Source organism: Oryza sativa, chromosome 12 (assembly GCF_034140825.1).
Source record: "Oryza sativa Japonica Group chromosome 12, ASM3414082v1".
NCBI lineage: Eukaryota > Viridiplantae > Streptophyta > Magnoliopsida > Poales > Poaceae > Oryza > Oryza sativa.
In genome coordinates this window covers 17093754-17117918 of record NC_089046.1, presented here as the reverse complement: position 1 = coordinate 17117918, position 24165 = coordinate 17093754, and the positions used below count along the sequence as shown (strand labels likewise).

The window sequence follows — 24165 nt, the reverse complement described above, 5'->3', positions numbered from 1 at the left end:
TTATATAAGTTATATTATAGTTATGGTAAAATTATATTATAACTATACTATATTATAGTAAATTTTAAAGGTTCCAAAAAAACTTGTCGTAGATTTTTAATAGTCCCCTTAAAGTTTTAAGCTGAAGAATGTAGAAAAAAATATATAGGCATTACAATTTTAAATGGTTTTACATTAAAGACTGTAGAAAAATTATAGGCCTTGCATTTTTAAACGGAGAGAGTATTTAAGTAGGAAAACCCCACTCCTACAAACACAAAGGTATGAGGGTATTTTTTTTAGTATTTGAATATGATTGGACTTTTTTTCATATCACCCTTTTTCTAGTAAGTGTATATATATATTCTAGTTCCAGTCCAATTAGAGCAAGTTTAATGGTATAGTCAACTGTTAGCTCTAATTAATCTATAGTTAGTCCAATAGTTAATTCATGCAATATTTAACTATAAATATATACTACATCATTAATAAGTAATCCCATATGTCATACGCATATTATGTCTTGAAGTTCATACTATAGCCTATTTTTTTTCTCTCTCCTCTCTTTATCTCCTTCACATATGCTTGTAGCTGACTTAGGCCATTCCCAACCCAAGACACTAGACAGTTTCTATAAACTCCACATCATTAGGAAATTAGTACTAGACACTACTCTTCCAATGCAAGCACCACTATTCTATACTAAAATTTAGTGCTACTTATCTCACATGATATTTTGAATGTTGTGTAGAAACCATGTCTCATGCATCTTTTCTTATTTATTCACTTGTTATATTATTTTTTATCCTAGGTGGCAGCTTGTTGGGTTGGGAATGGCCTAATAGTCTGGTATTGTTCATGCTCTTAACGCATGCATCCGCTCCTTTGTTCCCTTTGTTCAGGACCCTGTGTTCTCACTGGACCAGGAAGCTTCCTTTGTTTCACCTCGAGATCATTATTCATTAGTGCCTTCAGCGTTCCAAAGAAAAAGGAAAGTTGCCACCAGCCGACCAGCGTCGTCCACTCCTGTCCCTCTCGTCATTAATCACGCATTAGGTAGATTCGTGGTTCTTGATTTGAATAAGTCGAGCTCACCATCATGTTCCTATCCAGCCACATGGAAAAAGACGAGCAGAAGAAACGACAAGAATCCTACTCCCTCCGCCCATAATAAGCGTTGTTGTAGGTTTAATTGTCTAACTTTAATTATCCGTCTTATTTAAAATATTTTTATTGTTATTAGATGATAAAATATAAATAGTACTTTATGAGTGACTTAACTTTTCAATTTTTTTCATAATTTTTTTAAATAATATGGACGGTTACACGTTGGGCATGGAAACTTGCTTCACTTATAATGAGACGGAGGGAGTAATTAGCACAGACACGTCAGGAGGTAATTAAGTGGCGGGCGTTTTTCGGCCTATACAATAGACGCGTTTTCCTTTCCTTTTACGCAGCGAATCTGCGAATTTGAGCAAGACTCAGAAAAAACGAGATTAGCCTAACTTTTATACGTAATTAGTTCCTATAATCAGGTCAATCAAGATAAATGTTTCAGATAACATTTTTTTTATTTTTTACTAAAATTCTGAAAACTTTCAACTTGAATTTTGAAAACTTTTAAGTCAAGTTTTGACAACTTTCAGCTCGACTTTAAAAACGTTCAACTCAAATACTGAAAGCTTTCAATTGGAATTAAACACTTTCATCTCAAATTTGAAAAGCATTCAACCCACAGTTCAAAATTTTCACCTCAAAACTAAAAACTTTTATATCGAAATTTAAACTTACAACTCAAAATTCAAAATTTTCATCTCAAATTGAAAACTTTCATAAATCAAAATTCAAATATTTCAACTCAAATTTTAAAATTTTTGTTCAAATTTCGAAATCCGTCCATTACATATTTAAAACTTTCAACTATTTTTCAAAATTTTAACTAAATTATGTGTATGTGTTTTCTGAAAAATAATGCTAATGATGGTATTTTTTGCTAATTATGTAATTAGCGGTACGGACATGGTGCGCATAGGTGGGCCTGAGCGCTGGGAGTCGGACTAAGATTAATATATGACAAAATGGGAAAAGTGTGTGCTAACTATTCTATTGGCGCAGACACGCGAACTAGGCGCCCTACTGGCGCCTGGCGGCCATGGCTAGCGCTTTTTCTATACTCGACCGCTCCCTGACTTTTTCTGTCATTTAATTTTTCAAATTTCTGTTTTCAAGAGCATTCTTCAATTTACAGCTTCAATATATACGTGATATCATACCCCTAATAATTTCACAAAACTATTTGTGCTTCTTTATTTTATTTTTTTTCTTCTTCGTTTGCCTGCTCCTGGGCGTGTGATACTGTGATTAGCAGCCGGCAAGGCCTAAGCATGCATGAGTCCATGATTGGGCTTTAAGATGCTAGCCCGTGCATGCACCCGTAGCACTCATAGATGTATCCAGAATTCGCGAGACGGCAAGAGTACCCGTTTCCCACGCTGCAAGAAAATTACCGTCCAAAATTCCAAAGATTTATCTGACAATTTGATAGCTCCACGTGGACCAATCAGTAGTGGCAAACCTGTCGGCTTGAGATTAATAGATCAATAATAATATATATTATTTTGTCTTTAAAATGTTTTTTATATTAAAATTATTAACGACCCTAAATAAAAATTGTTAGTTACAAAATAGGAAGGAGAGAGGGAGGATTGCATACCTACAATGTAAGTACATCGAAAATGCTACGCCTCGGTCGCTCCCCCTCCCCCACGAAGCGCGGGTGCGCCCTGGCCCCACGATGTGTTCCTATCTATCTGCTACGTGTCCCCACCATATACTCCGTTGCAACAAATCACCTATATATTTTAGAAACCCTCTATTAAGGGAATTCGTTTCATTTTTTGTTCCACAAAAAATGTTTTACCTAGTGTACTCACAATGTTTCACTATGTATAGATATAATGTTGCAGTGAATTAAAGTATTCTTTTGCAACAAATCACCCACATATATTTTGAAAACCCTCTATTAAGAGAATTCGTTTCATTTTTTGTTCCACCAAAAATGTTTCACCTATTGTACTCATAATGTTTCACTATGTATAGATCTAATGTTGCAGTGAACGAAATATTCTTTTGCAACAAAATCACCCGTATATTTTGGAAACCCTCTATTAAGGGAATTCGTTTCATTTTTTGTTCCACGGAAAAATGTTTCAACTAGTGTACTTATAATGTTTCACTATGTATAGATCTAATATTGCACTGAACTGAAATATTCTTTCACTACTTGCAGAAACATGGCCTTCTGTGCTTCGGGTCCCCACTAGAAGTCGTCTGTTTTCTTTAGTAGCTTAAAGAAGGGCATCCCCCGCTCGCCAAGTCTTGAAACAAATCGGCTGAGCGCCGCCATGCATCCAGTCAGCTTCTGAACATCTTTCTGGGTACTTGGCGGTTTCATGTTGAGGATAGCAGTAACTTTCTCCGGGTTGGCTTGGATGCCCCTATGAGACACCATAAAACCAAGCAGCTTCCCTGACGGTACTCCGAAGGTGCACTTTTCAGGGTTTAATTTCATCCTGAAAGCGCGGATGCTCGCGAAGGTTTCTTCTAGATCCAAGATCAAATCATCCTTTTGCTTGGTCTTGACGACAACATCATCCACATAGGCTTCAACGTTGCGGCCAATCTGTGTTGAGAAGCATCTCTGGATCATACGTTGATAAGTTGCTCCTGCATTTTTTAGTCCGAACGGCATGGTGACGTAGCAATATGCTCCAAAGGGTGTGATGAATGAAGTCTTCAAGCAGTCGGATTCCTTCAGTCGGATCTGATGATACCCCGAGTAGCAGTCCAAAAAACTGAGAAGCTCACAGCCGGCGGTCGAGTCGACTACCTGGTCAATGCGAGGCAACCCAAAAGGATCTTTAGGGCAAGATTTGTTGAGGTCAGTATAATCAACACACATACGCCATTGCCCCGTTTTCTTCCGTACTAGAACCGGGTTTGCCAGCCAGTCGGGATGAAGGACCTCTTTAATGAAGCCTGCCGCTAACAGCTTGGTTAATTCCTCCTTGATCGCGTCCTTTCTGTCTTGTGCGAATCGGCGGAGTCGTTGTTTGATAGGCTTGGCATCTTCTTTGACATGTAAGGAGTGCTCAATCACCTCTCTAGGAATACCGGGCATATCAGATGGTTTCCACGCAAAGATATCTTTATTGTTCTGAAGAAAGGTGATGAGCGCGCTTTCCTATTTACAATCTAACTCGGCGCCTATTACAGCAGTTTTAGTAGAATCAGAGGGATCTAGGGGAATCTTTTTAGTCTTGGCTTCGCTTTCTCCACTTTTTGAAGTCTTGGTAGCGGGCACTTCTCCTTCGCTCGTCGCGGCTGCAGCCAGTCGGATATCCTCTCGGGCAGACGCCATCTCGCGGGTTTGGGCCATGTCGCAACTCTCCTTGTCGCATGTGACGGCTTGTTTGATGTCGCTCCGTAGGGATAGGACTCCTCGGGGACCAGGCATCTTCATCATCATGTAAGTGTAGTGCGGAACGGCCATAAACTTGGCTAACGCCGGGCGTCCGAGTATGGCATGGTATGCTGTCTCGAAATCGGCGACTTCAAAGCTGATATTCTCTGTGCGGAAGTTTTCCCGGGTGCCAAAGGTGACCGGGAGAGTGATCTGGCCGAGTGGAGTTGCGGATAATCCTGGAATTACGCCGTGAAAAGGCGCATTGCTTGGTTTTAGCTCGGAGCGAGGAATCTGCATATCATCCAAGGTCTTGGCGAAGAGGATATTGAGTGCACTGCCACCGTCGATGAGGGTTCTGCGAAGCTTGACATTGCGGACCACTGGGTCTAGTACCAGGGGGTACCGCCCCGGGTGGACCACTCGGTCAGGATGATCCGAGCGGTCAAACTTGATTGCAATCTCTGACCATCGAAGATATTGGGGCGTGTCGGGCTGAACAGCATTGATCTCCCGTTCGGTCAACTTTTGCTTCCTTTTAGACTCATAAGCCAGGGGGCCGCCGAAGATATGGTTGAGTTCCTTGCGGTGGTCTTGAAATCCTGCCGGGGTGTCGCCGTCGTCCTTCTTCCTCGACGTGCTTTGTTCTTCGTCGGAGTTTTTCCGTGTAGTCTTGGTGTATTGCTCCGCAAACTGCTTGTAGACGAAACAATCTTTGGCCACGTGGTTGGAGTTAGGATGGTGCGGGCATTGGGAGTTCATGATCTTGTCGAACGTGTTGACGCGCGAACGCTGTCGAGAAGAGTGAGTGGCGGTTGCAACAAGTTCCTCAGGCTTACGCTTGCGGTCCTTATGGTTGTTACTTCCACCTCCTCCCGTAGCCGGCGTACCCTTGTTTGGCTTCCAACTGGGACCCGACTGCTTTGATGCGGTGACGGCGTCTTCAGCTTTGGCGTACTCGTTGGCCTTTTCAAACATGAGCTTGACTGTCCTGGGAGGCTTGCGCCCGAACTTGCCGACCAATTCTTCGTGGCGAATCCCTTTGGTAAATGCGGCGATGATAACGTCGTCGGTGATGTCGGAGATCTTGTTACGTTGTTCAGAAAATCGCCGGATGTAATCTCGAAGGGATTCTCCGGACTTCTGAATAACGTTGTAGAGGTCGTATTGTGTGCCGGGACGCTCGAAGGTGCCTTGGAAGTTGGCGATGAAGTGGTCGCGTAATTCAGCCCAAGATCCAATTGTACCATGGGGCAATCCATGGAGCCAAGATCGGGCGGAATCTGCTAAAGCCACTGGTAAATAGTTCGCCATGGCCTTGTTGTCTCCTCCTGCTGCGCGGATTGCGAGACCGTAGACGGTAAGCCACGATTCGGGGTTAGTGGTACCGTCGTACTTCTCTATTCCAGTCGGCTTGAAGCCGGCTGGCCAATCCACTCGACGCAGGTCATCGGTGAAGGCTGCTACTCCGTCAAGGTCGTCGTCGTGGCGGTCCGGCGAATGATGATGGCCTCGAGCTGCTCGGCGTTGTATGATTGTGTCGCGAAGATCGACGGGGCGGCGACGAGGTGGTGAGCGAGGCCGTTCCACTCGGCGCTCCCTATGATGATCGGGAGGCGAGTGAATGGACCGCTCGTCGTGACCCCTGCTCCTGCGATTGGATCCTGCGCCGGTGATGCTGAGGCTTGGATGACGGTAGTCATGAGATCGGAAGTGGGGAACTCGGCTGCCAGTCGGCGTGTAGACGCTTTCGGAGTTGACTGGGACTGAAGCCGCGATCATGGTCTTCGTCTGGTTCAAGATGTTGACGACGTGATCAGATTGATTGAGCTCGTTTTCTTTGAGGAGGGTGTCGAGGAGGGTGATCGCGGCAACCGCATTCTGTTGAGGGGTGCGGAAAACCGGCGTTCCTTCAACATCTTGTTGGCCGATGAGATCACGCGCTCGGCGCCCTGCTTCCAAAGCTCGCTGCCGTCGATCCTCAGCCTCCTTCGCGGTCCGCTCACGCTCCTGCTGCTCACGCCGTTGCCGTTCTTGTTCTTGTGCTTGATGCTCCTCCTCCAGTCGGCGACGCTCAGTCTCGCGACGTGCTTCGGTCTCCCGGGCTTGGCGTTGCTCCTCCGTCTCGTTATTGGCCATGAAGACGCCGAAGAAGAGAGGGGTGTAGTTGTCATCTAGGCTTTCGTCGAAGTCGTCGAGATCCGGGTCGTTGTAGAGAGAGCTGAACTCGTCGTATTCCACGATGTCGGTGGGGCGCGAGTCGACGGTGGGAGAGCTGTAGTAGCCATCCAGCTGATCCGTCGAAACCGTGCCGAGTGGTTGGAGGATGACGCCGACTTCCCTGAAGCTAGGCGAGATCGGTGTTGAAGCCGACTTCCGCCTAGGCCTACGGGATGGAGACGCTGTCGTGATGGAGATGGCCGCCAAATCATCGGGGAGCTTCATCAAGACCGGTGGGTAAGCCCCATCATCTTGATCTGGTGTCGTTGGAGAAGATGCGATCTCGCCCGAGTGGTTTGAAGCCGACTCGATTGAGATGGTCTTGGGGTAACTTTTAGCCGCGTTTGGGAGTCCAAACGGGACTGAAATCCGGTTCTCTCCCGACTGGTTTGACCCCGAGTCAAGGAGAGAGATCTTGCCGAAGTTGTTGGTGACGAAGTCGAGGCTGCCGAACCGAAACGTCTGCCCGGGTGGGAAGACGAGGTCGTCGATGCCGGAGACGGAACCCATTGCACTGATCGGCGAAAAGCTTGACGCTACCCCTACCTGGCGCGCCAACTGTCGAAACTAGATTTCGGCAATAATAAAAGGGGGTGGCTATCAAGCTAGAAAAGTGTATGGGTTTGGAGACAAAGGATTTATACAGGTTCAGGCCTTCTTATTCAAGAAGTAATACCCTACTCCTGTCCGGGGATGAATCCGCCGAGTGTATTATTGATTGTATGATTTGGAGAAAATCAACATCCGCCCCTAGAGGCACCCGGACCCCCCTTATATATGGGAAGGAGTCCGTGTTACAAAAGATAATCTATATCCCTAACGGAATATGTAGATACAGATAAAATACAGCCGTAACCGACTAAGTCTCAAGGTGTTTCCTTGATGTACAAGTTAAGAAACAAACCCGAGATACAAATAAGATATTCTATCTATATTCGGTATCCTGTATTCAGCCCAAATACCGTCGCCGTGTAGATATGGGATATCCATAATCTCCACACATATATATAAACATATAATTATCAGAATTTACAAGGTTGACCAGACGAATTATGGAGCGTGAAATAATAGATCCAGAACATAAGTCGTAATACACCACTATTTTTATATATTTTGCCATTTTATGGTATGGCTTATGCTAGCTTAAGTGACTAATAAACCCGTACGCACCATTACACGGAAGTCAGGTAAAATAGGACACGCAAACCGAGGAGGCCAAGAAGTAGCAGCCCTCATCATGTATCAGCCCCTGTCTAGCTTTCTTCTGTGTTAGGTTTGTTCCTCTTTGTTGGCCTCTTCCTCGATTGTGTCCATAGGAGGTGTTGCTGATTCCATCTTGGCCTTCTTCAGTGTTTCCACTAAACCTGCCAGGCACTCGTCCGCGTCTCTCTTCCTCTTGCACCGTAGCATGTGATTACCGGCCACGTCTGCCGGTGCGTCGATCTCATCGATCAGTCGACTGATTTCACCGTTCCTCTTACCCCGCGGCATGAGGTTATCGGCAACATCTGCCGGAGTCGTGTCGGTCTCGTCGAGCAGTCTCCCGATTTCACCAAAAAGCGAGTGCTCGGTGATGTCCAGGTAGCTCTTGGCCAGCACCTTAAAGGCATCGAGGCGGCAGTAGGACATCTCGATGTGCTTGTCCATCCTCCCCGGCCGAATCAGCGCCGGGTCGAGCCTGTCAACGTGGTTCGTTGTGAACACGAACACCCTCTCGCTGCCGCACGCCGACCACAGCCCATCGACGAAGCTGAGTAGGCCTGACAGCGTCACTTTGCTTTTATCATCAGTCTTGTTGGAAAGCTCGACCAGCACATGGTTGTTGTCGACTTCGTCGCTGTTGTCCATCTTCTTGCCCTTGCGCTTGGTAGTGAGCTCGACCTCGATGGCGTCGATGTCCTCGATAACGATGATGGATTTGTCCGTCGTATCGAGGAAGAGCTTCCGCAGCTCGGCGTTATCCTTGACAGATGTTAGGTCGAGGTCGTAGACGTCGTAGTCGAGGAAATTGGCCATAGCCCCAATCATAGTGGTCTTGCCAGTGCCCGGTGGCCCATACAGAAGGTAGCCCCGCTTCCACGCCTTGCCGACCTTGGAGTGGTATTCCTTCCCCTTCTGGAACGCCCTGAGATCGTCCATAATCTCAACCTTCTTGGCATGGTCCATGGCGAGCATGTCGAACGTCGACGGGGGATTGTACGGGACACTGGTCCACATGCTGATCTCCCCTTGTTTGGAGTGGTTGGTGAACAGCAGCCTCTGCCGGTCCTTGGCGGTTAGCTCGCGCCACCGCCGGATGATGCCGGGCAGGTAGGTCTTGAGCACGAGCTGGCGGTGGCGCTTGTGGAACACCAGCCTGTAGCACCGCGGCTCGTCCGTGTCCCCGGGGAACATGCTGATGATGGTGCTCCCTGTGTTCTTGGAGGCCTTGGGGTACAGCCTCCACCACATGCGAGCACCATCCAAGCAGTCGACGACCTCCTGGTTCTCGTCTAGAATCACAAGCGGGTCATCCCCGATGTTGTTGCCGAGCTTGGCCTTGAGCTTGGTTGCGCTGCCCAGGCACGCGCTCCTCAGGTAGGTGGAGACGGCGTCGAACATCTTGTTCCGCCGGAACCGCTCCTCGCCGTACTCGGACACGGTGATCTGCTCGTAGGGGTTGAAGTAGGACATAACCATGGGGACCACGCTACTGATGATGTACCTAGCCTCCTCGTGGACGTGCTCCGGCATCCGGGACCAAAGCAAGCCCACGCCGGCCATGGCCGACCCGAACCCTACCCACGTCTCCAGAGTCGCCATGGCTGCGCAGTGCAGTACGACGTCACTCCTTTGCTTAATCAAGCTGGCAAGCTAGGAGCTCTCTGTGTAATTAATAGCTGCCGATTGTGGATGTGTATGTCTCTCCCTCCATCGTCGCTTCTCTGGCCCCAGCTTATATAAGGGTGTTCCTTGGGTGTAAAGGTCTCGAAGTATACGGACACGTATTTGAATTATTAAACGTAGACTAATAACAAAACAAATTATAGATTTCGCATGTAAACTGTGTGATAAATTTATTAAAACTAATTAATCCGTCATTAGCAAATGTTCACTGTTAAATCATGGTGTAATTAGACTCAAAAGATTTATCTCGTAATTTACGTGTAAACTGTGCAATTATTTTTTCCCCCACATTTAATACACTATACATATATCTAAACATTTAATGTGACATTTTTTACCAAAATTTTTAGATCTAAACGAGGCCTAACCGGTGATTTAGCGCGTAAATTAATGATCCACAGTTCCACACCGTTTCAGCGTGGAAGAAGGTGTGAGAACGCGCGCGTCGTTGAAGCTTCGTTGAAGGAAAGAGGTCGAGGTCTTTGTTTGGACGTGTCTCTCTATAATAGGGGGCTCCACTGGTCGTGCAACTATATATAGGTCAACCATGGCAATCAGCAATCATGCCACAATCTAACCTATATTTTCATAAAGTTATAATTATAGCCATATAACCATGCCACATCATCACCCATTAGCAATAATTATTTATTTAACCTCATGCAAGCATACAACATCATATATCACGTCCAATTTATTTAACTAGGAAGGTAGCCCGCGCATTCACGCGGGCATGCGTCGTACGCCAAGTTTGAGGTATTTATAAAAGCGACATTTAACAGGAGAACATCTGCCACAATTTCTCCATACATTATTTTTGTCAGCATTAATTAATTCTTTAATAATATTCTAACCTATTAGATTTATATTATATCAAATATAAGTAGTATCTATAAGTAATTATTTATAATATTCTTCATCATTTTAAAAAAAAGGTAGATTTATTTTCTTTAGAAAACATGTCAACGAAAGTAAAAGTAAGTGTAAAATAAAAATTAAGGTGTTTTTATTTTTTTAATTGTATAATATATTATCATAATATGTTAAAGGATGAATTGGGTGGGACATTAATCTACACAAAAAATGCACGGGTTTATATAGCCTAATATGATTGATATATTTTGAGAGGCGATCTACCTATGAACATTTCATGTAGAGTGAATGAGAGGCTCCACGCAACCTAGCAGGAATACAATAACGTCGAAATATCATTGCACAGTAATATTTTTAAAATGTCATGTACCATGAATAAACACTTGTTAGAAACAATGGTTCTACCGGTTTAAAAGGTATAGGAGCGCACACATGCATGTTATGCAGTGAGCCAGACAGAGATTCTGATAGAATTTGTTTTTTCCGAAAAGATAGATATGATGGTATAAAAATTGGGTCCATCGGTTGAAGTGGAAACCGATGGTCGATTATATGAGTGTTTTTGTAATTAATAGAATGCCACATAGCGACTTAGAAGTGTTTAGGAGTGCTAGGAGCAATCATATGTATGATTTAGATGCTATGATCATTTTAAGATCGTTTATTTATCTTTTAAATTTAAAATATCATTTATTTACAAAAGCATCAAGATCAATTCGTATATGTAAATAGCCCCCAGGTGTATGTTTTGAGGAATTAATAAAGTTTTTTTATGAAGAAATTAATTAAGTTGGTAGAAAGTCATTAGATGTCTAATAATGTACTTTTAATGGGTTTAACAGTTTCATTAAAAAATAAGCTAGCATATTTTGATTTTCAATGACAAATTTTAATATTTTCTTTTATTTAGTGGAGCACTCAAGATGGATGTAGGTCTAGAACGCAATAAATCTAATATAGATATTAAAATTATATATTTATTTGAAAAATAAAAATAGATATATAATTTATGGTACAAATAATTGTAAAGACTCGTAAAATTAATCCGGCCTTTATTAAAAAGTCTAAAATAGCACGTTTAAGTATAAATTAGTTAATATATTTCTTTGTTAGTTTAATGCGTACAGAATGTAACGATATAAACTTTATAAACTTTATTTAAATAGTGTATTATTTGAAAATAATGCTCCACATAAAGGGTTCACGTATACCTTTATTTAATGGGTAAAAATATAGTGGTGTAAACTTTATTTTGGAAGAGATATATCATAATATAATCATATAAGTTATGATTATATAAAATTTAACTATATTAACTGTTATCTCGATTATATATATATGAAAAGAAAAAGGAGGGAGGGAGATGGAACCGTACGTACGTACGTACCTACGGATGGTGTGGAATTGTACGTTTTAAGATCAATATAGTTAATCTGACGGTTTCTAATAGTGGACCCACTATTTTAAAATCAACGGATAGATGCTTTTCTTTTTTCTCAGAATTTCTTTGATTTCTCTAATTTATTAGAGCGCCAACTGGTGGCTTAAGAGCGTTTGTAGGAAGATTAATGGACTTTTAGTATATAATAGATAGATAGACTAGTCGTCAACCCGTGCGTTGCACGGGTTATTATTAAAGCATGGTTGGAGCAATTTGATTAACATGCATACTACCTCAAAGTGCATAGTTAGCACAGGAAAATAAATATGATATAATTTCATAATTTGTAATTCAAAATTTATGAGAATCATAATTTTAGAGCTAATATACCAAGGTACCTTAGTTTGCAGGCTCAATCATAGATATCCAAATTGGTAATTATTTTCATGAATTCAATTCAAAAAAACTCAATGAACTGGTGTACTGCATGCTGTCTCAATTATTATAACAGAATCCATAATAAGTTTCTCTTATTTCATTCAAAATTATATAGATATCCATCTTAGTTTACAGTCTCAAATATATATTTTTTTTCATAATTTCATTTTTTTCAACTTTTTACAACTCGCCATGATGTAATTCCAAAATTGGAATTAATAAGCATACAGCTGTATTTTGTGCCGGTCCTGTGCATTCACACGGGCTATTTAATTTATAACATATTATTTTTCACCTATATTAGAAATATGGAAATCTTAAACTGAAAGTGTGAAATATCTCGGTCAATGAGCATCGTCAGCATTATTATCCTTTGTATTACATGATCTTTACTCATGGATGTATGTAAATATAGTATCAATATCATCAAAAAGAATATCACGGTTATAAAAGGGGAGGAATGAATAAGAAATATAAAGCACGTTATAATAAATATAATCTATTTCTCAAACACTGTAGATATAGATCACCCTTAAAAATTATATATAGATTCAGTAAAATGTTTTTTGTTGAAGCAACTGTTATATTATCTAATAGTTGAACTTACCTGAAATCTTGTGTGATAAATCTATGTTTGACTTGTGCAAAGCATAAACAAATTAACTAAGAAGTCTCGATAGCATACCTGAAAAAAGATAATATGTTCCATAGTATTTATCGAAGTTACTTTCAGCTGTAAAAACCCCGAAATAAAATAGTAGCACAATTTACACATGCATGGTGATAATATAAAACAAAGGCAAGGAGTTAGTGAATTTAGATTTATTTGAATAAGGCCTCCATACCAATTAGTATGCCAACCCATGAGAAAATGGACATTATGCCACTCTCAAGAGTGGGTTTCGCTGTAATGCCACTCCACAAAGTTGCTTCGCTAAAATGCCATCGCCAAGGAGTGCCAACCCGCTGCTTCGCTGATTCTCCATCTTCGCCGGATTAACGCACAAAATCGGCTGTGTTGTGACCAATGTGCCCCTGGCTCAGAAATTAGGTCACTGAGACAAGAGAAGGGGATTGAGAGGGCTGCAGGCGGCGGTGGCGGTGACCATTCTGCGGCGGCGGCGGTAAATCCGCGTTGCCGATGCCCTCCTCCTCCCTCCCTCCGACTGTTGCCAAGCAATTTTGGGATACCAAACGGACCTCCCCAGATGGTAATCTTAAAGTGGCCGATTTACCTTCTTTTGCAATCAGTTTCGCTACAGCACCTGCTGCTCTAGCTAATTGCCCACCCCTTCCACGTGTGATTTCTATGTTATGTATGGCCGTGCCTAAGGGCATATCGGTTGAAGTAGATTCTTCTTTTCTCTCAAAAAACCCCTTCCCAAACTGTACAAGCTTCTTCCAAAGCATACGGCTTTCTAGATGTATATGATGATCTCTAGACAGATAGATCTTATATGAATCGTATGATGAAGTACCACATAAGTGGATATATAGGAAAGGAATCCAAATCTGCCGAATCGCTCATGTTATGATCTTCTACATCCTAGGTCTCCGCGTTCCATCATCTGGCTTATGTTCTTCATGTAGCATTCATATCGAATGACTCTATGAAATTACGTCGATACTTCTACATATTATGGGTAACGTAGGAGACATCCCTATTTTCCCCCGGGGGTCTTAATTACCACAGCTTAGCTTTCAATTCGCCTCTGACCATCAAATTAAATGTGAATAACCCGTCCTCCTCTCTTTGAAACAAGGGGCGCTTGGCCGACACCGAGAGCAGCCGCCGGAAGCCGTCGTCATCATGCAGCGAAGACTTGCCGCCGGAAGCGATGATTTGGGAATGTCGCAAGGTAGCTCATATCATGCTCGGCTGCCTGTAGGATTTAGCGGCCGGCCTCCCTCTCGTTCGTTGCCCTAGGTGTGGCGCTGCAGGAGTCGAGTGCAGATCGATGAGGCATGGTGGAAAGGTTTTCTTCAAATGTGAGGAAAACGAACAAGATGTGAGTATTCCATTTGTTGCATTTGGTGTCTTTTGGTCTTTGTTACTAATGTGCATTTGTTACTAGGTGCCAAATTCTTGCAAGTTTTTCAAGTGGATCGAATGTTACAAGAAGATGGTTGAAGGATTGAGTCTACATGCAGTTGATGAAGCTCCCAGTGATGTTGCATTGGAGCATATGGTTGCTGCTCCTGTAGAGATGAAGCTGAGGTCGGTTGATGATGGAAAGATGGATAAGTTGATAAATTGGATTCAAGTTTTAGTGATGATCAACATAGGCCTGCTAGTTCTTTGTTTTATTGGCGTGCTTGTGATGATTTTCAAGTGAACTGGCTTCCCTAGAATTAGTACAAGGAATGTAAGCATTGCAATGTATCTATTTAGACTAATGAATGGCATCTTTTGATTGTCCTGCTTGCTTGCTGAAATATCAGGAATGGTATTATGTTATTTTCGATTGTTGTGCAATTACAAAAATTTGGGCATTTCCATTTGAGATGAGTAATTTTGGCATGTTTTATGCACAGGTGACAGATCTCCATGAAACATCAGTTCAGCACAAGTGCAAGAAGTTGTTTTGTAGGAAATAGTCCTGCAACACATAATTCCAGACAATAGCATCCATAATTTCAGCATAAGCATCCATATTTTCAGACAATGGCACATAAATTCAGTAAACGCATACATAATTTCAGACAATAGTGAAGGCATCCATAATTTCAGACAATAGCGGTGCAGCAGTGCACCACATAATCAAGCATCCATAGTTTCATACAAAACATGGCATAAGCATTTGTCCACATCACAATTTAGGTTCACACATAGCACTTAGGTTCAAATATATTACATTGGACTCCTCATGGAGCAAAATGGCCTAATAGATGAAGTTTTTAGGCTAATTCGACCAGACTAAAACTAAGTTCAGGTTTTAAGTTTCTTCTTTGGTGTGAGCTTCTTTCTAGGAGACATTCTGGGTTGCCAGCTTGGTGCTGCATTGCTTGTAGCCTGAGAGCTTGAAGCAGCAGGCTGAGAGCTTGAAGCCCCAATGTCAGCAGTAGGTTGAGAGCTTGAAGCCCTAATGTCAGCAGGCTGAGAGCTTGAAGATGGAATGTCAGCTGGCTGTGAATTAGAAGCTGGAATGTTCTGAGCTCCTCCCTTCATCAATGATGCTAGCCGGCTGTAAGCCATGGTATTTGAACAAATGAGTGAATAGACCGAAATAGGACAAAATCTAAAGTAATGTGAATGTATTTTAGATGATTACCTTCTTGTAATTCTTCCTAGACTTTCTTCAAGTATTGTCTGCACTGTTGGTCTTTTGGGACTAGGAATGTCAGAAGTGTTCCCATATTTTGTAGTGTTCCTCCTTGGCTTCCTCTTCCAGCAAATTACAATACAAAATAATGCATTACAGTTATGAAACTGTACTCCAGACAAAAAAAATTGGTATTAGTACACTAGCCTTTTTTTGATTCCATTAAGGGAACACTTGTAGCTTGTTTGAACATGACCAAATTCCCCACATCCCTTGCATCTTCTCTTGCCCCTTACCAGCACCCTCTTCCCTGAGTCATTATCAGTTGGAGTAGTTTTGGCTTTAGACTTGCCACCACCCTCCAGGCAACTTTTGATCCTAAGCTTTATGTATCTTCCATTTGTCTTCTTTGGCAAAGGTGCACCCAACACCCATGGCAATTCAACCTGTGGCCAGTAAGACTTGTCACCCAATGGCTCTATAATTCTCCTATAAGCCTTCCTGAACAGCTCAACTGAAAAATAGGGATTCACAAAGTCCTCAATGTTGACATCCCTATTTTGTTGAGAGGTTATCAAAGCCAATGCATGCTGACAGGGCTTTCCAGTGTGCTGCCACTCCTCACATGAGCAGTACTGATTGTAAGCCTTCACAACATGTTTCTCATGGGTGGTGCTGTTGTCAACAATCTCTGCACAGAAGCTATCAGATTTCACTACTGAGAGGTGACCCAAACCCCTAGTTCTTGCCTTAAGCTTCTGTGTTACAGCAGGCAAGATGTTCCCAGTCATCTTCTCTGCAATTCTTCTCCTCTTGTTCCACAATACCATAACCAACACTCTGTCTTGTCTGCAAGGTCACATATTGGCAATGTCTTATAATCCTTGATCCAATTGTTGAAACTCTCCGCCAGATTGTTAGTAATATAGTCACACTTTATTGCTGGATTGAAACCACTCCTCATCCACTTCAATGGATGATAGGCTTCAAGCCAAGGAAGAACATCACTACAAGCTTCAATAACTTCTTTTGTGTGACTTTGCCAAATCTCTTTCCTGTATGCCCTTGCTGCTGGGTATATGTGTGAGTGCACATCACCACCAAATCTCTTCACAAAGTTCTTCATCAAATGCCAGAAGCATTCCCTCTGCTCAGCATGCTCAAACACAGTATGTACAACCTTTTCTAAGCCTTTACATGCATCAGTACAAATAGCTAATGGATTCACATCTCCTATAGCCTTATGAAGTTGTCTCATGAACCACTCCCAATTATCCTAAGTTTCAGCATTAATGGACCCAAAAGCTAAAGGATACATCCAGTGATGCCCATCAACAGAAGTGGCAGCAGCCAAATGACCATTCCATCTTCCATTCAAAGCAACGGAATCTATACTAATATATGGCCTACATTCCTATAGGAAACCGTCTATGCAGGGCCTCAAAGCATAGAAAAACCTATGAAAAAATACTTTCCCACCAACCTCTACAGTGTCTATCTCTATCACACTCCCTAGTGAAGTTCTTAGAACCTCTGCCCTCCATCTATAAAGCATGTGAAAACTTTCTTCCCATGTCCCATATAGCTCAACCATAGCCTTTTCTCTACCTCTACATATAGTGTCATAGTTAATTGTGCACTCGTGATCTTCCATTAGTTGGGTCTACAAGGCTTTAGGGCCCATACCTGGATTCTTTTTAAGAATAGGAATTGCGTTACTTGCCACCCATTTAGCTGTTGGTGTGGTAGTCTTTCTTCTGCTGCTAGAAGTGCATGTATGCAAGTCTTGTAACACAGTCACCTACAAATTAAATGCAAGAATCCATCAATTCTGCAACCATTATGCCAAAATCAAACAAAAATCACTGAAATTAAATGCCATCACTGTCTTCTGGTTAGGTTGTTTATGCCCCACTATATGCCAAGGGCAACCTTCAACTTTGCAACCACCTATGTATCTTTCAGGGTCAGTTTTCACCAACTTCAACTCAAACTCAGCATTTATAGCAAACTGTCTCATTGCCAATCTAAATTCCTTCATGTTAGGGTACACTGTGCCAGCCTTCATGCAAGAATTATTGGGGTCATAGGCCATGACCCTCTCCCCTGGTACTTGATCATCGACAGGAATTGCTGCCCCAGTTATATCATCCTCATCAGCAACAGGAGAAGCACCAGGAGCAGCAGCAGCTGCTGCAGCACCGCCAACACCACCTGCAGCAGCACCAGCAACATCAGGACCTCCACCTCGAGCAGCAGCTTGTCTAGCCTCATCTGCAACCTCATCTTCAGCCCTCAAACCCAATAGCTCGTAGAATTTATCTTCCCCAACGATATAGTCTCCCTTCATCATCATTTCGAGCAAGAATCTCTAGGCTATCCCAATCGATATCGGAACTAGCTGGGGCAAAACCACCAGCTGGAACTTGAACTGGAACTGGCTCCACTATCCCATCCGGCGCAACAATATAAACAGATTTAATAGCATGGTCAATTTCGAGTTCGACCACAGCTAAACTAAGGGCAGGCTCCTCCTTGAGCCTGAAGAAAAAAAATAGTAGCGATTGTTACAGCAATATCTAACGGATTCGCAGCAGTCGGCAATCAAAGTAAATGAAAAATCAAGCTGACAAATGAAAGCATGGAGGCAAGCAAATTCTTACCCCACGACTAGCTCATGCCAGGTACAATCCATCGATTCCACCGTGTTTCTACCTCATGTCGGTGACGACGGCATCCGGAGGCTGCCCTCGGCGTCAACAAGAAGGGGTGAAGGCAAGGGGGGAGGGGGACTACGGCGGCGGCGGAGGCGGCAGCGGGTGGAATGGCGATGGCGACGAGATCGATCTAGGGCGCCACCATGAGCTAGAGCCAACGATGAGAGGGGAGGAGTGACTGCATCTCGATCCCCTTCTCTTGCCTCAGTAACCTAATTTCTGAGCCAGGGGCACATTGGTCACAACACAGCCGATTTTGTGCGTTAATCCGGCGAAGATGGAGAATCAGCGAAGCAGCGGGTTGGCACTCCTTGGCGATGGCATTTTAGCGAAGCAACTTTGCGGAGTGGCATTACAGCGAAACCCACTCTTGAGAGTGGCATAATGTCCATTTTCTCCCAACCCATGCGTTGCATACTCTATTAATATTCATATTATAAATAATAAAATTTTAATCATGTGATGAATGTGTTAGTTATATTTTAGAAAATAATTTCTTAGAATAAAATAATACTTGGTAATTACTAATTTCGAAATTAAAAATATTATTTTAATAAAATATGAAACATAAAATCTATGATGGATACACTCAATATTTATTAATCTGCATTATGGAATTATTAAAACTTAAAAGATAATAAGGTGTCCATAGTATTCGCAATGTTATTTCTTATTTAATATGAATTTTCAATACTATTCACAATACATTACGATCATATGATTTACCCAATCAACGGTTATATTTCTAGTTAACATGGGAGTTTTCTTCGAGAGCCGAATCAGTATAAGTGTTAATTCTAATTTTCAAATATTATTCTAGAAAACAGTAGATTAAATTTCATAATTGTTTTGACACTGTGGAATAAGAAAATATTTCTTTATTTTTTTTTGCGAACAAAATATTTCTTTAACAAAAGCATGCGTTGCATATATTAATTAAATCTACAAAATAGTGAAGTGCAAAAATAATGAATCGCGGATTTATAATATTGATGAAATTTATTGTGTAAAGGAGCTAGTGGAGGTCGAACAGGAGCAAACGTCAATACATGCACCTTTTTTTCGTTGATTTTGGAATACAGTACCATCAGGTATTTTTTGCCTATTTTGCCAGGTTATTTATATCACCTTGTACTCCTTGCCCTGTAGTTGATTTACAACCTTGCGCTGTTCCTGGTGATACCATTGCTATTAACGTTTTATCAGCATATATGTAAGCGGATTGAAAAAAACTTCTCATCGTAATTCCTTTGCATTCAACCGCCCCCAGCATACAGCGGCTCCTCTGCGGAGATCAATCTGCAACCTGCGCCTGCAGTCATTAACATCAGAATTGCTACTTTCATGCATCGCCCTGCATGGAATTTGTGTGTACCGTATACGTACCGCCTTACCTGAAGGAGTCCTGATTGATGTTGGTTCAGATAAAAATCAATTTTGGTCAGGGTCTGAGTCAATGGAGCTTAAATTGATGGCTCGAGCGACACCCGTCATTGGCGAAGAAGTACTGCTCGTGGCTGCCTCCAGCGAATTCCTCTCCTTGCGTTCCCATCTCTTCTTCTCGTGATACGTACGTGCGCTTGGAGATTAGTTCTGCCTCTCCCGGACGCTTTGGCTGGAGATTAGATTAGATGTGCTTTTTGAAAGAGCCCACGACCACTACACAATGTAAAAGCATAACATACAATCTACGGTCCTGATTAAACCACTTATTTATCTAACGGTTATATTTTTCTGGTTAACGTGGGAGCTAGTAGAAAGTGCTCAATTAGTATAGATATATAGAGGTATAGATTCTACAAATCAACATGCAAGCATATACAACGTCACCTCTCACATCATTCGCATAATATTTTACCAAATCTATCTATCATCTTTATAATATTTAATATATATACTTATCAATATGTTTTACATTAAAGCGTGGATATCATTTGTATTTTCATGATAAACTCCGATGTTTTATTTTTTTTCCTTTTTACTCATAGCTTGATTATCGAAAAAAATATATTGAGAATTGCTTTGTAATTACCTAGCCAAGCATGGGGAGTCACCTAGTACACAAAGTCTGTATGAAAAAAAAAAAAGAGGTAGCTAAGCCATCCCATTACTTCTCGTGTGCCACAATGCATGAAGTAAAGAAAGGGATATAGCTTAAAGAACCAACATTTGTAATGTTTCGCTAATAATTAAAGTTTGGATTTCATAGAGAACTTGTGGAATTGTGTTTTCTTCCCTAGCTTTTAAATTTTCAACCCTATGATGCTACGGGAAGGTTTGTACTATATTACATATAAGTTAAATTATAGTATAGTTACAACGTGATATTACAAATAGTTAAACAAATTATAACTCACTATAACATCTATATAATTTAGTATAAAAAGTTGCATATATTTTTTAATACTTTATATAAGTTATATTATAGTTATGGTAAAATTATATTATAACTATACTATATTATAGTAAATTTTAAAGGTTCCAAAAAAACTTGTCGTAGATTTTTAATAGTCCCCTTAAAGTTTTAAGCTGAAGAATGTAGAAAAAAATATATAGGCATTACAATTTTAAATGGTTTTACATTAAAGACTGTAGAAAAATTATAGGCCTTGCATTTTTAAACGGAGAGAGTATTTAAGTAGGAAAACCCCACTCCTACAAACACAAAGGTATGAGGGTATTTTTTTTAGTATTTGAATATGATTGGACTTTTTTTCATATCACCCTTTTTCTAGTAAGTGTATATATATATTCTAGTTCCAGTCCAATTAGAGCAAGTTTAATGGTATAGTCAACTGTTAGCTCTAATTAATCTATAGTTAGTCCAATAGTTAATTCATGCAATATTTAACTATAAATATATACTACATCATTAATAAGTAATCCCATATGTCATACGCATATTATGTCTTGAAGTTCATACTATAGCCTATTTTTTTTCTCTCTCCTCTCTTTATCTCCTTCACATATGCTTGTAGCTGACTTAGGCCATTCCCAACCCAAGACACTAGACAGTTTCTATAAACTCCACATCATTAGGAAATTAGTACTAGACACTACTCTTCCAATGCAAGCACCACTATTCTATACTAAAATTTAGTGCTACTTATCTCACATGATATTTTGAATGTTGTGTAGAAACCATGTCTCATGCATCTTTTCTTATTTATTCACTTGTTATATTATTTTTTATCCTAGGTGGCAGCTTGTTGGGTTGGGAATGGCCTAATAGTCTGGTATTGTTCATGCTCTTAACGCATGCATCCGCTCCTTTGTTCCCTTTGTTCAGGACCCTGTGTTCTCACTGGACCAGGAAGCTTCCTTTGTTTCACCTCGAGATCATTATTCATTAGTGCCTTCAGCGTTCCAAAGAAAAAGGAAAGTTGCCACCAGCCGACCAGCGTCGTCCACTCCTGTCCCTCTCGTCATTAATCACGCATTAGGTAGATTCGTGGTTCTTGATTTGAATAAGTCGAGCTCACCATCATGTTCCTATCCAGCCACATGGAAAAAGACGAGCAGAAGAAACGACAAGAATCCTACTCCCTCCGCCCATAATAAGCGTTGTTGTAGGTTTAATTGTCTAACTTTAATTATCCGTCTTATTTAAAATATTTTTATTGTTATTAGATGATAAAATATAAATAGTACTTTATGAGTGACTTAACTTTTCAATTTTTTTCATAATTTTTTTAAATAATATGGACGGTTACACGTTGGGCATGGAAACTTGCTTCACTTATAATGAGACGGAGGGAGTAATTAGCACAGACACGTCAGGAGGTAATTAAGTGGCGGGCGTTTTTCGGCCTATACAATAGACGCGTTTTCCTTTCCTTTTACGCAGCGAATCTGCGAATTTGAGCAAGACTCAGAAAAAACGAGATTAGCCTAACTTTTATACGTAATTAGTTCCTATAATCAGGTCAATCAAGATAAATGTTTCAGATAACATTTTTTTTATTTTTTACTAAAATTCTGAAAACTTTCAACTTGAATTTTGAAAACTTTTAAGTCAAGTTTTGACAACTTTCAGCTCGACTTTAAAAACGTTCAACTCAAATACTGAAAGCTTTCAATTGGAATTAAACACTTTCATCTCAAATTTGAAAAGCATTCAACCCACAGTTCAAAATTTTCACCTCAAAACTAAAAACTTTTATATCGAAATTTAAACTTACAACTCAAAATTCAAAATTTTCATCTCAAATTGAAAACTTTCATAAATCAAAATTCAAATATTTCAACTCAAATTTTAAAATTTTTGTTCAAATTTCGAAATCCGTCCATTACATATTTAAAACTTTCAACTATTTTTCAAAATTTTAACTAAATTATGTGTATGTGTTTTCTGAAAAATAATGCTAATGATGGTATTTTTTGCTAATTATGTAATTAGCGGTACGGACATGGTGCGCATAGGTGGGCCTGAGCGCTGGGAGTCGGACTAAGATTAATATATGACAAAATGGGAAAAGTGTGTGCTAACTATTCTATTGGCGCAGACACGCGAACTAGGCGCCCTACTGGCGCCTGGCGGCCATGGCTAGCGCTTTTTCTATACTCGACCGCTCCCTGACTTTTTCTGTCATTTAATTTTTCAAATTTCTGTTTTCAAGAGCATTCTTCAATTTACAGCTTCAATATATACGTGATATCATACCCCTAATAATTTCACAAAACTATTTGTGCTTCTTTATTTTATTTTTTTTCTTCTTCGTTTGCCTGCTCCTGGGCGTGTGATACTGTGATTAGCAGCCGGCAAGGCCTAAGCATGCATGAGTCCATGATTGGGCTTTAAGATGCTAGCCCGTGCATGCACCCGTAGCACTCATAGATGTATCCAGAATTCGCGAGACGGCAAGAGTACCCGTTTCCCACGCTGCAAGAAAATTACCGTCCAAAATTCCAAAGATTTATCTGACAATTTGATAGCTCCACGTGGACCAATCAGTAGTGGCAAACCTGTCGGCTTGAGATTAATAGATCAATAATAATATATATTATTTTGTCTTTAAAATGTTTTTTATATTAAAATTATTAACGACCCTAAATAAAAATTGTTAGTTACAAAATAGGAAGGAGAGAGGGAGGATTGCATACCTACAATGTAAGTACATCGAAAATGCTACGCCTCGGTCGCTCCCCCTCCCCCACGAAGCGCGGGTGCGCCCTGGCCCCACGATGTGTTCCTATCTATCTGCTACGTGTCCCCACCATATACTCCGTTGCAACAAATCACCTATATATTTTAGAAACCCTCTATTAAGGGAATTCGTTTCATTTTTTGTTCCACAAAAAATGTTTTACCTAGTGTACTCACAATGTTTCACTATGTATAGATATAATGTTGCAGTGAATTAAAGTATTCTTTTGCAACAAATCACCCACATATATTTTGAAAACCCTCTATTAAGAGAATTCGTTTCATTTTTTGTTCCACCAAAAATGTTTCACCTATTGTACTCATAATGTTTCACTATGTATAGATCTAATGTTGCAGTGAACGAAATATTCTTTTGCAACAAAATCACCCGTATATTTTGGAAACCCTCTATTAAGGGAATTCGTTTCATTTTTTGTTCCACGGAAAAATGTTTCAACTAGTGTACTTATAATGTTTCACTATGTATAGATCTAATATTGCACTGAACTGAAATATTCTTTCACTACTTGCAGAAACATGGCCTTCTGTGCTTCGGGTCCCCACTAGAAGTCGTCTGTTTTCTTTAGTAGCTTAAAGAAGGGCATCCCCCGCTCGCCAAGTCTTGAAACAAATCGGCTGAGCGCCGCCATGCATCCAGTCAGCTTCTGAACATCTTTCTGGGTACTTGGCGGTTTCATGTTGAGGATAGCAGTAACTTTCTCCGGGTTGGCTTGGATGCCCCTATGAGACACCATAAAACCAAGCAGCTTCCCTGACGGTACTCCGAAGGTGCACTT

General features: G+C 41.1%; 1 protein-coding gene and 1 pseudogene across 1 annotated transcript; both read right to left on the bottom strand.

Annotated features, from left to right (window-relative positions):
* Positions 1-7647: 7647 nt before the first annotated feature.
* LOC136354734 (AAA-ATPase At3g28580-like) lies at positions 7648-9576 on the bottom strand. The gene has a single exon (XM_066306341.1). It carries the CDS (start codon positions 9464-9466, stop codon positions 7934-7936), a length of 1533 nt encoding a protein of 510 aa, XP_066162438.1. The 5' UTR covers positions 9467-9576; the 3' UTR covers positions 7648-7933.
* A 5595-nt stretch (positions 9577-15171) lies between these two features.
* On the bottom strand, positions 15172-18225 carry LOC136354566 (uncharacterized; annotated as a pseudogene).
* Positions 18226-24165: the final 5940 nt, after the last annotated feature.

What these genes read in the sequence shown, in the direction of transcription:
- LOC136354734 (XM_066306341.1), bottom strand. Translation starts at nt 9,466, where the DNA reads ATGGCGACTCTGGAGACGTGGGTAGGGTTCGGGTCGGCCATGGCCGGC.